This window comes from Lucilia cuprina, chromosome 5 (assembly GCF_022045245.1).
Source record: "Lucilia cuprina isolate Lc7/37 chromosome 5, ASM2204524v1, whole genome shotgun sequence".
NCBI lineage: Eukaryota > Metazoa > Arthropoda > Insecta > Diptera > Calliphoridae > Lucilia > Lucilia cuprina.
Genome location: NC_060953.1, coordinates 52,215,117 through 52,230,705, shown reverse-complemented (window position 1 = coordinate 52,230,705; position 15,589 = coordinate 52,215,117). Strand labels below are relative to the sequence as shown.

General features: G+C 28.6%; 1 protein-coding gene across 1 annotated transcript; it reads right to left on the bottom strand.

Moving 5' to 3' along the window:
- Positions 1-1,651: 1,651 nt before the first annotated feature.
- LOC111681036 (T-box-containing protein TBX6L-like) lies at positions 1,652-8,420 on the bottom strand. The gene is made up of 5 exons (XM_023442753.2): positions 8,055-8,420; positions 6,814-6,979; positions 3,317-3,584; positions 3,085-3,222; positions 1,652-2,611 (listed from the first exon to the last, which is right to left on the bottom strand). Exons 1-5 carry the CDS (start codon positions 8,143-8,145, stop codon positions 1,928-1,930), a joined length of 1,347 nt encoding a protein of 448 aa, XP_023298521.2. The 5' UTR covers positions 8,146-8,420; the 3' UTR covers positions 1,652-1,927.
- Positions 8,421-15,589: the final 7,169 nt, after the last annotated feature.

Sequence of the window (15,589 nt, the reverse complement as noted above, 5' to 3'; positions counted from 1 at the left end):
AAAGAAACACTAAAGTGACGATTTATCTTCACACTCGTATAAAAAGAGTACGTCCGTGACGAAATAGAGCCGACCTGGTGGTCAGGCCTAAATGAAAATCACTGTCTTCGGATGCCTTGACCCAGCAGTTTGGTCGGAAAGTTCGTAACTATCTAACATTTTGGATTACCCCTAGCCATCGAGTATCCAGACAACTTTCTATTTTAACATGTACTTGTCCTGCCAGGAAGTCAAATATCATTACATATATTAAAAAGAGTTAAGTTTGTTTTTCAAGTGTCCACCCTCTCGCTAAAAAAGGGGACACTAATGTGACGATTGTGTTCATACTCGTTTACAAAGAGTACATCCGTGACGAAATACGAAATAGAGCCGACCTGGTGGTCAGGCGTAAATGGAAATCACTGTCTTTTTCAGATGCCTTGACCCAGCAGTTAGGTCGGACAGTTCGTAACTATCCTCCATTTAGTGTTACCCCTAGTCATCGAGTAGACAGATAACTTTCTATTTTAACATATACTTTTCCTGCCAGGAAGTCAATCAATGTTTGACTTCTGTTTGCATTTCAAGTTGACACTCTCTCGCTTACAAAGGAAACACTAAAGTGACGATTGTCTTCACACTCGTTTATAAAGAGTACATCCGTGTCAAAAGGTGAACTAAGCCAACCAGGTGGTTAGACGTACATAGAAATTGCTGCCTTTTTCGGATGCCTTGACTTTTTGTCGAACAACTAGAATCTTACAGAAATTAGAACTTCTTTGAGTCTCCATTCACGACAATTGGATCTTCGATTCGAAACAATTCAGGTCTTACTCATCCAATGTTGACAATCATTAGTTACAGCTATATAAACCATATTGCTTTTATTTATAATTTGTTGAGGAAATTTTCAGAGGTAGTCTCAGATTTCTACCCATATCTCAGTTATTTATGGACCGATTTTGCTGATTTTCAATAGGGAACTTCTTGAAAGCATGTCTGACAGAATTATTGAAGATTTGGATCTCGAAGATATTTGGAGTCTTCAGAAAATTGATTTCAACAGACAGACGGACATGGCTTAATCGACTCCGCTATCTATAAGGATCCAGAGTATATATATACTTTATAGGGTCGAAAAATTATATTATAGAAATTACAAACGGAATGACAAACTTATATATACCCTTCTTACGAAGGTGAAGGGTATAAAAACATGTTCTCTTGTTGTTTGGCAAATGTGCGTAATAAACCTAAACTAAGCGGTTAATATCTTTATGAATACGGGGGTTAATCAATAATAGATCTAAACAATCTTATTTAGCTTCTGACGCTTCAGATTTCTGCTTAATCTTGGGTATATAAGGGTAATAATCGTTTGAGGATATTGAATATCCAATTGGAAGTACTGCCTTATTTTTTCGAATAACAAAATGATTCGTCCACGAATGATCTATAAACTTATCCCAAAGAATTTCAGATCGAAGAAAAGATTATTACATCTTCAGAAATTGCTTGATTTAACCATCAACTTCTGGCATTATTATTTATATTCTTTGCTTCCTGGCTTTTAAATCTATAAGCCGATAACCTTTACCGTTACTCCCAGTGTCACTTTGTAGTGATTTTAAAGCATAAAAATCAGTAAAACAGCTTTTACAGATTATTGTTATTTCTTAATGATTTTTTATTATAAACATTTCCAAAAGTTAAACTTACAAACTAATTTACAATGTTTGACTTACTTACTAAACTTAAATGTACAATAAAAATAATTTAACAATTTCTTTCTTTAACAATTATAAATCATAACTTAAAAATATAAATCAAAATAACGATGCACAGCATACATAAATCATCACAATTAAAATTAACATAAATCTTGATTTAACGATCTTCTGATCTTTCTCTCTCGCGCTCGCTCTTCGTCTCTTTTTCAATGATCTTAATAAGCCAATATAGCGGAAATACTAAAATTATTTCTCTTTTGAGAAGCAGGCTGTGCTGGTGCTGACGAAGTTTCAACTGAAGAGGATGATGAAGATGATGCAGAAGATGAGCTGGAGGGTGTGGGAGAAGGTGCTGAAGAAGAGGCTAAAGATTTAGTTTCTTGGTGATTTGAGGAAGGATGATATGTAGAAGAAACGGCTGAGTTAGCTGGCATTTGTAAAGCATGAGAAGGTAGGGTATATCTTAAAGGATCCATGATTAAAGATTGTAAATGTTGCTGCATAAATTGCGAAGAAGCCAATTGCTGTTGATGAGGATGATAAAACGACGAAGTGGGAGAATTCATATATTGAGCTTGTAGCTGCTGTTGTTGTTGTTGCTTATGTTGAGCCAACAAATACTGTTCATAGCGTAATGATTGAGGAGAACTTTCCTCATCTGAAGATTCTAAAGATCTCAAACGTTTCTGTTGCGGTGGTGAATCAAAACTGGAAACACTTGAACGATCATCTTCAGATTTCGACAAACAATCATCACTTTCCTCATGCTGACTTGACGACGAAGAGGTGGAGGAGGATGATGAAGACATCATTTTTCTTTTACATTTTGATTGACCAGTCTCACGAAAACCTTTAGCAAAGGGATTATTGTCAATTTTCAATTTTGTTATACGATCATTCTAAAAATAAAACAAAAAAGATAACAACATGTATTAATAATATGTTTTTTTTCTTTCTCATTTGTTTTTGTTGTGTTTTCTTAAGTGAAAGTAATATGAAGTCATATTTATTTCTAAACCACTTGAAAGTGTCAAAATTGACGTCAGTAATTAGCAAATTCTAATGTTTTTTGGTGTAAAGCGTATGTCGTCTTGACGCGCCTTTAAGTAAATGTGTCGCGACATTTTTAAGTGTCATCTTCGTGTCGTTTGTCTAGAGGCGTGAAATTTTTATTTAAATATTGTTTTTTTTTTCTTTCAAAGTATGTTTAACAAAAAAAAAAAAGTAACAAGTTTAAGGCCTACATATGTGGACCCCCGGTGGTTTTTGGAACTGTTAGGGTTCATCTTCATATAAAGACTATAGTCTAGACATTTCAAGTGGTATTTTTGTTGTATAGACGTTTATTTGTTAAAAGGGACTAAGTACTAACCTGATAGGCGGTCACAGCTATGAATTCGGTTTCAGGAAATACATAATTTTGCTGAGGAGCCCAGGGTAATTGAGACAAATCGGATGTCTTAATTATATGCAAACGAGGCTGATACTTATGCATGCTGGCCAAAACGATCTAAAAGAAAATAATGAAAGAAATGAAAAGAAAATTAATATTTTGGTTTAAGAGTAAGAAGATAAAAGAGAGTGAGAGTGAGAGAGATACTTACATGACCACTATTATCCATGGTATTGTTAGTCAATTTGACTTTATTGAATAATATAGTTTGAGATTGCCAATGTGAACCGGTTGAAGGACTATCGGGATGTAAAAACATTCTTTGAGGCGATTGAGGTTCAGCTCCTCCGGCTGGCACCCATTGGGAGCCCGAAAACTTATAACGACAATCACCAATGGGAACCATTTCCAATAGAACACAATATTGGGATTCTTCTTCCAAACCCTTAACCGAGACACGCATAGAAGGAAACATACGTCTAAAAAAGAAAAAAATAAGAAAAAACGTTAGATTTTAAACATCATAAATCATTGTTGAAAAATAAATCTAAATGAAATGAAAATTATATATTCTCTAAACAAATGGGTGTAAACTTTAGTTGATTTGTGGTTTAGATATGATAAACAACAAAACCTAAAATCTAAATAAACTCCAGCCTAACAAGTGTTTCAACTGAAACCTCTCCGGTACACATGTTTATATATAATTATCAAACGTCATAGTGAACCTAAAGAATATAAACTGAAAAACAAAAAAACGAACGAAGACAGTGATCATTATAACAGCAGGCGATCATAAACCGATTGGCGCCATTTACACAATTTAAATTAAGGCACAAACAAATAAAATCACAAAAAAAGGTCAATATCTTTAAGCCACAAGAAAACAAAAAAACAAAATTAACAATAAATTTCACAACTCCCCATAATGATTAATTATCAGAATTTAAATTTAGAAAAAAAAGCAAACAAACTTTACAAAACAAGATTAGCAATTTAAGAATGAGAGAGATAATAAGTGTCAAATTAATTGCTAGTTTTGTTAGGAGTTTTTTTTTGCCTTTAGAAAGTAAACAGAGAAATATTTAATAAACAAAAACAGAAGTGTTATAATATGAATAATTTTTGAATAAATTGTTAAGCCCAGCAGCACGTGTGTTTGGCAAATTTGTCGCAGCTTTTGATTAAAGCTTAAAGTTTTTGTTTTTTTTTTTCTAACAATTTTGAGATTTCAGCAAGTGTTTTGTAATTTTCATTAAGTAAGACAGTTGACATAAGATTTTTAGTTAACAAAAGCTTTATATTGAGTTTGGTTTTATGTCAAGACATAAAAGCTTTAATAAAAGTTTAAAAGTTTTTTTTTTCTTATTACAGAAAAGTTTTTATGTCAGGATTTTTAAAGTTTTCTTACAAAAACTTTAACCTTAACCTTTACAAAATTAAAGTTTGTTTTTGGCTTTTTATAAAGTTTCTCTCAAGCTGTGTGCATAATTTATAAAAGAAAAAAGCTTTAAAGCTTTATTAATTAAATGCTTAAAGCTTGCTGAAAGTTGCTTTAACTAAGCCAATATCTATAGATTGCTAAAACTTGTGTTAGGCTTAAAAAAAAAACGAAAATAAAAGCTTTTAACAAACCAACCAGCTTTGATTTATTTTATGTCAAGACATATTTCTTGACATTTTTTGTTAAATTAAAAGTTTTCTTAAGTTTTCTTGTCATGATAAATACATGACATTTATATCAAGACATTAAGAAAAACTAAAAAATTGTATAGAAAACTCTTAATAGATTACTGTTCACGTTCAAACTTCTTGTTTCAATTTCAATAAACTTTTTTTTTGAAAAATTCTTAAAATTTTATTAAATAACTATTGTTATGTCGTTTTACTTTTGTTTTTTCCCCTTTAAACGTAACTTTTGTCCACACAATATTTTTTAATTTATTTTAAATTATATTAATCATTTGTATATTTCTTATGAATATTATAATGAGAACTTAATGAGCAGCGGCAACAGCTCCCTTAAAATGTCTCAAAACAAATGACAGGTCTGCTGAACGGATGGACCGAAAAAAAAACAAAAACATAAGCAAACACTCTAGACAACAACAAAATTTACATAAAAATCTTAAAACATAATTATGTTAATTTTCAAATATTTAATAAATAACAGAAAAAAAGATTTTTACAAGTTATAGGATACCAACTTGTAACGGCTACCTAAAACCTGTCTACTAAATTGAAAGAAAACAATGAACTTAATGAATTATTAAGAGATGCCGCCGCCTTTATTATATTGTTTTTAGATTTTATTTAAAATAAAAACAAAAACAACAACAACAAGTTAAACTTATCATTATAAAACCTAAAAAAAAGTGTGAAATCTCAGGTAGTTGGTAGTAGTTATTGGATGATTTGATGGGTGAGACCCTTTTTCTTTCTTTGTCTGCTTTATATTTGTCAATAATCATAAATTTTGGTTGTGACGTTGTCGTTTTCTATATGTTTGTTGTTATTTTTGTTTTTGTTCGAAAATATAGAAATTCTAAAACAATAAACTAAAAATGTTTTGTTAGTTATTGTCAACACTTGTTAAAAACAATGCAACAAGTGTCTGCTGACTGTTATTGTCTGCTGTAGACTATGATGGTCTCTCTCTCTCTTCGGTAATGAAATGACCGACCGATCGACCGACCGACCTAATGCTGTTTTTATGATTTAACTGGCGCCAGCGGTAAACATTTTTTAATGTTAATTTTATTATTTACTTCAAAATTCCTTTTAAATTGAACATTTTTTTAAAGTGTTAGAAGTTTTTTATTTTGTTTGGTAATAATTTTCAATGTTAACCAGAGTTTTGAGATAAATAATTCCAAATATTATTATCATAAATTTAAAGAACAAAGAATTTAATAGATTTTTCAAAAAAAAAGTAAAAAATATTTAAATGATTAAATTAAGCGGTTTGTTTTGGTCATGGTTACAGAAGCTTTAAAGCTTGAAGGAAATATAATAAGAAAGTTCGTTCTTAAAAGCCTTAACAGTTTTTATAGTTTTATTAAAGTTAATAATAAACTACGTTACCACTCCTTTTAAAGCTTTACAAAACCCAATACTGGTTTCTTAAAAAGTTTGTGAAGTTTAAAGGGAGTAAAAAAGGTAATTACTTTTTGTGTATTGTCTAAGAAGACTAGAGCTTTAAAGCTTCTTTAATCAATCTTTGTTTATTGAAAGTTTGTTTCAATACTTAATTCCTTGTTGTTTCTTGAAGGAGCTTTATAAAGAGTAAAACAAACCAAAAGCTTTTCTAAGTATTTCTTAAGGTTTTTTAAAGCTTTAGCGTTTAATAAGGAAAAAGCTTTAATCTTTTTTTATAGAAATTTCGTCAACATTTCATTCCCATACATCCTAGTTTTATTTACTTATTCCCTATCCTGTTAAATATTTGTGCCACTTATCAAAGGCGCCTTTTTGTTATTTGCTCACCCTCTCTCTCTTGATCCTATCTAAATACTCGAACTATTTATTTTGGGTCCTCTTTTCCTTAAACATTTTAACAAAGTAAATGTTTAATGACAGTTTTTTTTTGAGAAATGACAGAAAATTTATAACTGGCGCCCCACATCACTTGCCCTTTCTAAGAGCTGATAGCAAATATTTGTTTAGGACAACGAAATGTTTTTTTTTTGTTTTGTTTAACAAACTTACCTTCCACTTTTGGTGATAATCATTTCAGTGCCGATCTTATGAAATTGCTGCCATAAATCATTATTTTCCAATTTGGCTTCAACATTGCCGGGCAGTGTGGGACGAGGAGCTGGCACCATCATATGGTGTGCTGGCATGCCCAAGGGCAACATTTGGGGAAAGGGATCTAAAAAGGGGGGAAAATAATATAAATTAAAAAAGACTAAAAAAGATGTAAAAACCCAAAAAGCTTTTGTTGGGATTTTTGCATAAAAAGTTTTTATTTAGCTTTTTGATGAAAAGCTGTTATTTAGCTTTATAATGAAAAGCTTTTATTACCTTTTTAATGAAAAGTTGTTATTTAGTTTTTTTTAATGAAAAGCTTTTATTTAGCTTTATAATGAAAAGCTTTTATTTTTCTTTTTAATGAAAAGCTTTTATTTAGCTTTCTAATGAAAATCTTTTATTTAGCTTTTTATGAAAATCTTTTATTATAGCTTTTTAATGAATAGATTTTAACAAGCTATTTTAATGAACAGCTTTTATTATGCTTTTTTATTACAAATTAGCTTTTTCTTTATTTAGCTTTTTTAGAAAAACAATTTTTTAAAGAAAAAGTTTTAAAGTACTTTCAGAAAAAAGCTTTTTGGAGAAAAAAAAAACTTTTTTAAAATTAAGTTTTTTATTAACTTTTTTGTAAAAAAATGTATTTTTAATAGTAATTTTGAAAGAAAAGCTTTTTGGAGAATTTAGAGAATAAAGCTTATCAAAGCTTTAGAGAAAAAAGCTTTTTAAAACTTAAGAAGAAAAAACGTTTTCTAAAGCTTTAGTGTAAAGAAGGTTTTTAAAGCTTTTGTGTAAAAAGCTTTTTAAAGCTTTAGTGGAAAAAAGCTTTTTAAAGCTTTAGTGGAATAAGGCTTTTTAAAGCTTTAGTGGAAAAAAATTTTTGAGCTTGAATGAAAAAAGCTTTTTAGAAAAATTATTTTTTTTAATTAAAAAGCATATTTATAGTTTAGCGTTTAAAGGATTTTCAAAATTTAATTATATTTGAAATTTTTTAATTTTTTTTTAATATTTAAAAAAAATTTATAAAATTTTGTATTTTAGTTAAAAATTCTATTTAAATTTCAAATTTAATTTTGAAATATTTTGAGAAATAAAAATTGTAACATTTTCATTGAAAAAAAGCCGACGGCAATAAAAAGTTTTTTTCAAAAATATTTTTATTTAAAATTGTTTTTGTTTTTTTTTCTTAAACCCACCTGGTATACGTTGCATAATTTGTTGACGATAAATTTCTTGAGCAATTTGTTGCTGCATACGATATTCCATTAATTCTTGTACATTAAACATTTTGTTTTTATATTTTAATAAAAAAATTCCTTTTTTTTGTGAAATAAAATTTATTAATAAATATTTTTTTAATTGTTTTATTAATTAACACCACACACTTTCAGTTGTTTTTGTAAATAATTTGTTCGGTTAATGTTTATTTTTTTGTAGTAAAACTAGTTTTTTTTATTAATAATACTAATTAGTAGCAAAATTCTTTTAACACTTTTTTTAAGGTTTTTAACATAAATCTTCTTTTTTTCCTACTTTTTACACTCTTAACGATCTTAACCACTCAACGGTACAAAAACTACTGATCTTTTATTTAAGCAGTGTTTAGTTAACTAGTAGTTAAACAAATCTCTCCCACTCAAATGAGCATAATATACTCATTTTAACTCTCTGAACTCTCTTAGTGTTAAAACCAGTTTTGAAATACCTGTTTTTAGTAAAATTGTTCTCACGATCTTATGATTGGTTCATTCATTGAACTGTTTTTTGTGGTTAGAGAGAGAGAGTGAGAAGGAGTGAATGAGTGAATGCTTGTGTGTTTGAAAGCACGTGTGAAAAAGAGATAGAGCGAGAATGAAAACGAGTGTATGTTCTTGTGATTTGTTTTAAAGCAAACTCCATTTTTAAAGCATACATTCCCTTACACCTCCTACAGAAAAAAACCCATTTTTATCATTTAGTGTGTTCATTGTTAAGTGTTATTGTTAACGCTTGTTTTTAATGATTTTTCTCACTCTTTTTCTCTCTTCTTTTTTAGATTAACTCCTCCCTGTTATTATCACTTTTAGAGCTTTGCTTTCTAATTGAAAAGTGCTAGTTTTTTCAACATTTATTTAAAGAATATTCTAGCAACATATTTGAGTTGTGGTTGAAAAGTAATTAGGATTTTTTTCTTCTTCTACTTTGTCCTGTTCCATAAAAATATACACACAGAATGTATTTTGTTATGAATTTTATTTAATTCTTATATTTTAAGATCTTTTTTTGGCGTTATCTCTCTCTGGGTAATTGTAAAATATTACAAACAACTAAACAGCATCTGTTTTTAGATGATAAATTTTTGTTGTTTCCTCTTTATGAGTCCTTAAAAAAATTCAATACAATTGGCGGCTGCTAGCTGACTCTTAGGTTCTTATTTTTTTTTTTTGGGCAGGTGCTATATTTATCTATTATTTCTTTATACAAAATCCTCGTTTTATATTACAAAATATTCATGAAATTCAAAAACGTTTATTATTATTGTTAAACAAGGTGATCATTTTCATACATTTTCAACTAACGTCAGTCACAGTTAACAAAAAAAAAAAACACAAAAATTTGTTTTCAAACAACTCAAATTTATGGAAATTTTTTCAATCAAATATATTTAATTTATTCCAAAAAATGTGTAAAAATATGCAGTGTTAAAAAAAATACTTATTTGAAATTTATTTTCAGTTAGAAACAGTTTGTTTACTACAATATTTTTTTAAATAATTTCAAAATATGTACTTAACTATTATGTTTATTTGAATGAAAAAAAATTTTAAAATATTTTTGTATAGAAAAAATTTTTTTTAGAAATTTTGGAAGGTTTAGGAAGTAAAATTCATTATGTTTATTCATTGACGTCAATTATAAAAAAAATTAAATTAATATAAAAGCTGAAGGTCAATTATATATTTAATCAAAATTGTCATTAATTAAATTTTTAAATATTTACACATTTAATTCCTTTAATAAATTATAGAAATACAAATAAGATTTTATTATTAAAATAACAATAAAGTTTTAAGGTTATGTTGAAAAGAGAAGTGCTTTATGTGAACACTTGCCTTACTTTAACAAGCACAGGGAGAGCTTGTAACGACTCTGGTCCTTGAATAAGCATTTTTCTCAAAAACACGAGTTATTTAATCTCTGAACATTGCTGTTCCATTGCTAAGCATTCGAAAATCAAACACTTTAATTTCGTTTTCCAGCAAAAATAAAAGGAAGTACTTCAACAAAAAAAAAAAAAAAAATAATAACATCTATCACCACTTCGAAAGAAGCACTAAGTGTTTTTTTACCTTCTGTGGAAGTGTTGATTATTACCTTCCAAAAAAGCGAAACAAATCTAATTTTAAATTAAAGGTATACGTTTTTATTTTGTATTCTATAATACTACAATTTCACTTCCTAATAACTTTCAGATGTAGTGAATTTGGAATTAAATAAAAAGGACATCACTCGTACACTGAAAATAATCCATGCTCAACTTTACGAAAAAAATTTCGTAACTTCTATGTTCGTAATACATATTTACAAAAATTTCGTGTACAATACGAAATATTATTTAATAAAACTTTTACGAAAGTACGAAAACCTTTCGTAATATTTTTTTCTTAAATTTTAGCGAAATTAAACATAATTTATTATATATAAAATTTTAGAAAAAAATTAAAAATTCGTGTGGAGAATAATTTTGAACTAAAACTAGAAAATTTATTTTAAAATGGACAAAAATGTTTGAATAAATTAATATTTCGTAAATTTTATCATATTTATTCAAAATTCCCTTTTTTCAATTTATGTAAATTAATTTTTTCAAGAATATTTTGCATTATACTAAAATATTTCGTACAATTTTGTATATATTACGAAAGAATTTCGTGGTGCGAAACAACGAACGATTCGTACAATGTACGACATTTCCAGAAACAGACGCTTATAAAGGCTCTAGTAGACTTTTTAAAGTTTAAATAACAATAAAAAACCAGTATGTTTGAAACAAAACTTTTCATTCCTAATTGTTTCAATTAAATAAGGACCACTTTTAAGCAACTGAAGTTCTTTAGAGAAACATTTAAAATATTTCATCGATTTTAAAAAGAAAGCAATGTAACTTTTTGCTTAAGCTCCCGATCGAGAAAGAGCTTTGTTAAAAAATTTCTTGCACAAACAACTTTTTTTTACACTGTGCCGATTTAGGGCTTTTAATCTCTAGATTACTTGTGATCAATGAAGTAACAACTGTCTGGGTTCTTGCTTAATCTCTAGATTACTTGTGATCAATGATGTAACAACTGTCTGGGTTCTTGCTTACAAAAGGCACACTAAAGTGAAGTGTTTAAAATAATTTGTAGTCTAGGTCTGGACTTTGTAGTCCAGGTTTAAACTTTTGGTTAAGATATCTAGAAGATGATAGAAAATATAACAGAAGTTAAAGCTTTATTTTAAAGTAAATAGATTGGACTAACAAAGATATATTGAAGCTGTCTTAAATGTCTCAAATATGGTCAAAATGTCTCGAAATATCTCGAAAACTTGATGCATAGTTCAAACTCCTAGATCATATTCGGATTGAGCACAAACCTTTATAATACTTTGGGCTCTGGGTTAAAACATTGTTAGTTTTTGTTACAGAGATTTTGTTTTTTTTTTTAACATGTTTTATGGTTATTCTGCATTAAGCCACAAAATAGCAGATATCACAGATATTAAGGTTTTATTTTAAAGTAAACAGATTGAACTAACTATATCTCGAAAACTTGATGCGGTATTCAAATTCCTAGACCAGATTCGTATTGAGTACAAAGCTTTATACTCCTATGGACTCTGGGTTAAAACATTGTCGGTCTTTGTTATAAATCGATACTTATAAACTTTGTTCCTTTTTAAATCTTTAATTTTTGCTATTGTGCTGTTTTTAAGCCAGTTATGAAGGGTTGTTTAAGAGGACTTTATATGGGGTCTAGGGTTAAATACGGCCCGATGTTGGTCATGCTCTGACAAATCTTGTACTCTGATAAATTTCATCACAATTACTCCATAATAACCATAATTATGAGTAATTACGCAGTGTTTCAAAGGGTAACTTTTTGAGGACGGATTTTACCAATTTTCAATACTAAATAAATATTTTCTGAAGAAAATATTTTTCGAAAATCTTAACCTGCTTTCAACAGACAGATGGACAGACAGAGCTTGCTCATCTTAGAATCTAACAAAGACTATGGTATACTGTGTTCCTACAATCAAGTTTTCAAAAGTTGTAGAAAGAGATTAGGACATATATATTGTAAAGGCAATTTTGGGCAATAGGAAAACGATTCGTACAGTTTTATGATCCACAACTGAAAGCGGTCTTTGAGTCTATTTAATTGCTCTACAAATCTATTATTTTCCATTTCCAAGATAAAACACGAGGGCAAATAATCTATATTAACAATATCTAAACATCTGCTTATATAGATAGAGGAAAAAATACAAATTGCGACATTAAAAAAACAGAAATAATTTAACCAGCATTTAAACATGAACAAAAAAAATAGATTGTTTAAGTAAAGAAACCACAATTAAACAAAAGTAATTGTATAAATTTACTACAATGTATTAAGAAAAACCCTTTTATGTATAAAAATTAAAATAAAAAAACCTAGAAAAAAGTATTAGTTAAATAAACAAGCAAAGAAATAAAAACGGAAGCTGTTAAACAAATTACTACAAGATTTTCAAGAAAAAAAGATTACGACAAATTTTTCAATCGTAAATAAAAATAAGAAAGACAGACAGAAGAAACCTCAAACAATTTATGCTTATCGTGTAGGAAGCAAAAAACACAAATTACAAACCAAACACATGTCTTTTGTAAAAGCAAACTAACAAAAATTGGAACCTCCAAAAAAAAAACTAAAGAGTAAAAAATATACCAAAAAGATCGGTGACAATAAGATCCGCTAAAGGAGATAAGAAATTTTGGAAAAAAGTAATTGCCAACCAACAGTAGCTAAAGCAGCAGCAGCACACAGTGATGAAACAATGGAAATAATGAGATAAGAAAAATCAAAGAAAATAAGAGAAAAAAAACAACAAACTGGGTTACAAAATACGATCACTTACAACCAACATACCACATTATAAGATCTTACATTACATTACACTCTAACTAATAGCAACAACAACAACAATAACAACGACAATAAACTGTACTAAATTTTAAGGACATTCTTGGACAACACAGTTTGTGGTGGCGCCAGTTTAAACTCATACAACAACTATAAATGTTATTGTAACTAAAGGATATATTTATTGTTGTTGCTATCCTTAGTTTAACTATTTAGCTAATGTTAAAGGATATATGGATTTTTTTCCTTAATTTTATTGCCACATTTTACACAAAAAGGTTACAAACCAAATGACACTTCTGTTAAGAAAGGAGTAAAAATGTTTTTGAGGTGACCGTGAATGAGAAAAATTATGTTGTTTTACTGCTTGTTCATAATGACAATAGAAACTTGTAGTAATTAAAGATTTTTATAGGTTTTCTTTTGAATTAAAGGGAAAAATGTCGTAAAAATTTTAAAGGGTTTCATCCTGGGAAGTCTTTATAAAAAGTATCTTTTAACGTGTTTTAAAGTTATAAAATAAAATAATAATTTAATTTCTCAAATCCCAGGGTTCCAGAATTCATGATTCAAAATTATTATCTATGGATGTGTTAAGGGTTAATTAGAACAAGAATTGAAGAATTCAAATTTCTAACCGATAGATCAATATATACGTGATATCGTATCATTAAGATTAATTAGTTAGTTAAATAGATAGATAGATAGATTTATAGATAGATGGGTAGATAGATAGATATATAGATAGATAGATAGATAGATAGGTAGAAAGATAGATAGATAGATAGATAGATAGATAGATAGATAGATAGATAGATAGATAGATAGATAGATAGATAGATAGATAGATAGATAGATAGATAGATAGATAGTTAGTTAGTTAGTTAGTTCGTTAGTTAGTTAGTTACTTAGTTAGTTAGATAGTTAGCTAATTAGTTAGTTAGTTTGTAAGTTAATTAGTTAGTTAGTTAGATAGTTAGATAGTTGGTTAGTTAGTTAGTTTGTAAGTTACTTAGTTAGTTAGTTAGTTAGTGAGTTAGTAAGTTTGTTTGTTTGTTAGTTTGTTTGCTAGTATGTTAATTAGTTTGTTAGTTATTTAGTTAGTTGGTTAGTTATTTAGTTATTTTGATTGTTAGTTTGGTTATTAATTAGTTAGTTTTTTAGATAGCTATTTAGTTTTTTACGAGCTTAACTCTAGAGCTTTCGGTCTAGAATCTAGAGCGATCTAGATCTAGTTGGATCTAGAGTCTACATCCGACTACTTATGCTACTAGATATGTACCAAACTTCTCCTTCACATAACATCATATTTTTACTTTAATATGTTAAACATTAACGACTCTCAAAAACCTCCTTCTCCTACCAAACTCTTAGACAATGTCGTTTTGATTTTAAGTGTCATTACAAGAATTGGCGACAAAACTCATCATAATCACTGATGATCGTTAAGTGACAGGTACTTTAACAAATACAAATGTATAATAAACTGGCAACCGGTCAGATAGCAAAACAAAAATTAAATTTGTTTTAAGTACATTTTAAATGAAACCGCCTTCCGAGTTTTGACACGATAAAAACAATACCGCAACAACAAATAAAATATAGACAAAACCACTTGATCGTATGCCTAGACAAGACAAACAGATAGACAGACAAACTAATATTCAAGCCCAAATTGTCCACAGTCATACTAAAACTAGTCATTTGTAAGAGACATAACATTTTGAAATGTAAATGTTGTCGCCTGCCGTATGTCCTTAGAAAATGAAATTAGAAACAACAAATTGAGTTTTGTTTGCCAATGGGTGGTGACTGAGACAACAAAACCTCCTTAGTCTAGTCATTCATGCTGTTGCCAGTGAAGTGGTAGTGATCATACAATAAACTCTTGTAATTTCTATCTTGATATTGAAGTATTAAAACATATTTGTAACAAATTAAAAAGGCTACCAGTGCTCGTTGTTGTCACACACCATATCATGTCATAGTGATGCAATTACATGGCTACTGCCTGTTGCATGCACCTGATGCTTTAAGAAAATTTGTTACAATATGTTTACTTGAAGTTTTCAAATAATTTGTTGCCTTTTTTGTGTTGGGTGTAACCTAGACATGTATTAAATTGAAATAAATCTTTTAAAAATTTATTTATTTTTTATTACTATTATTATTTTAGAATTTGTTCGGCTCAAGTTCAAGGTTGTAAAAATATTTTAATTATAGGTTTTTTATATGGTACATAATTTTCACGCAGGCGTTTAGCGTTAAAAATTTTTGGCAGACGTTCATGTTTTAGGGGATAACTGTGTTTGATAAGCGTATATAGGAGTCTATTATGATGTTTGTAACGAGTCCAGATTCAATTTGTAAGTTCCATGTTATAAAAAAAGGAACTTTTGTTCTAAAATATGTTGAAGGAAACTTCGGGTGAGAATCTTATTAACTAACTAACTAACTAACTAACTAACTAACTAACTAACTATGTAACTAAATAACTAAGTAACTAACTAAGTAACTAACTAAGTAACTAACTAACTAAGTAATTAACTAACTAACTAACTAAGTAACTGACTAAGTAACTAACA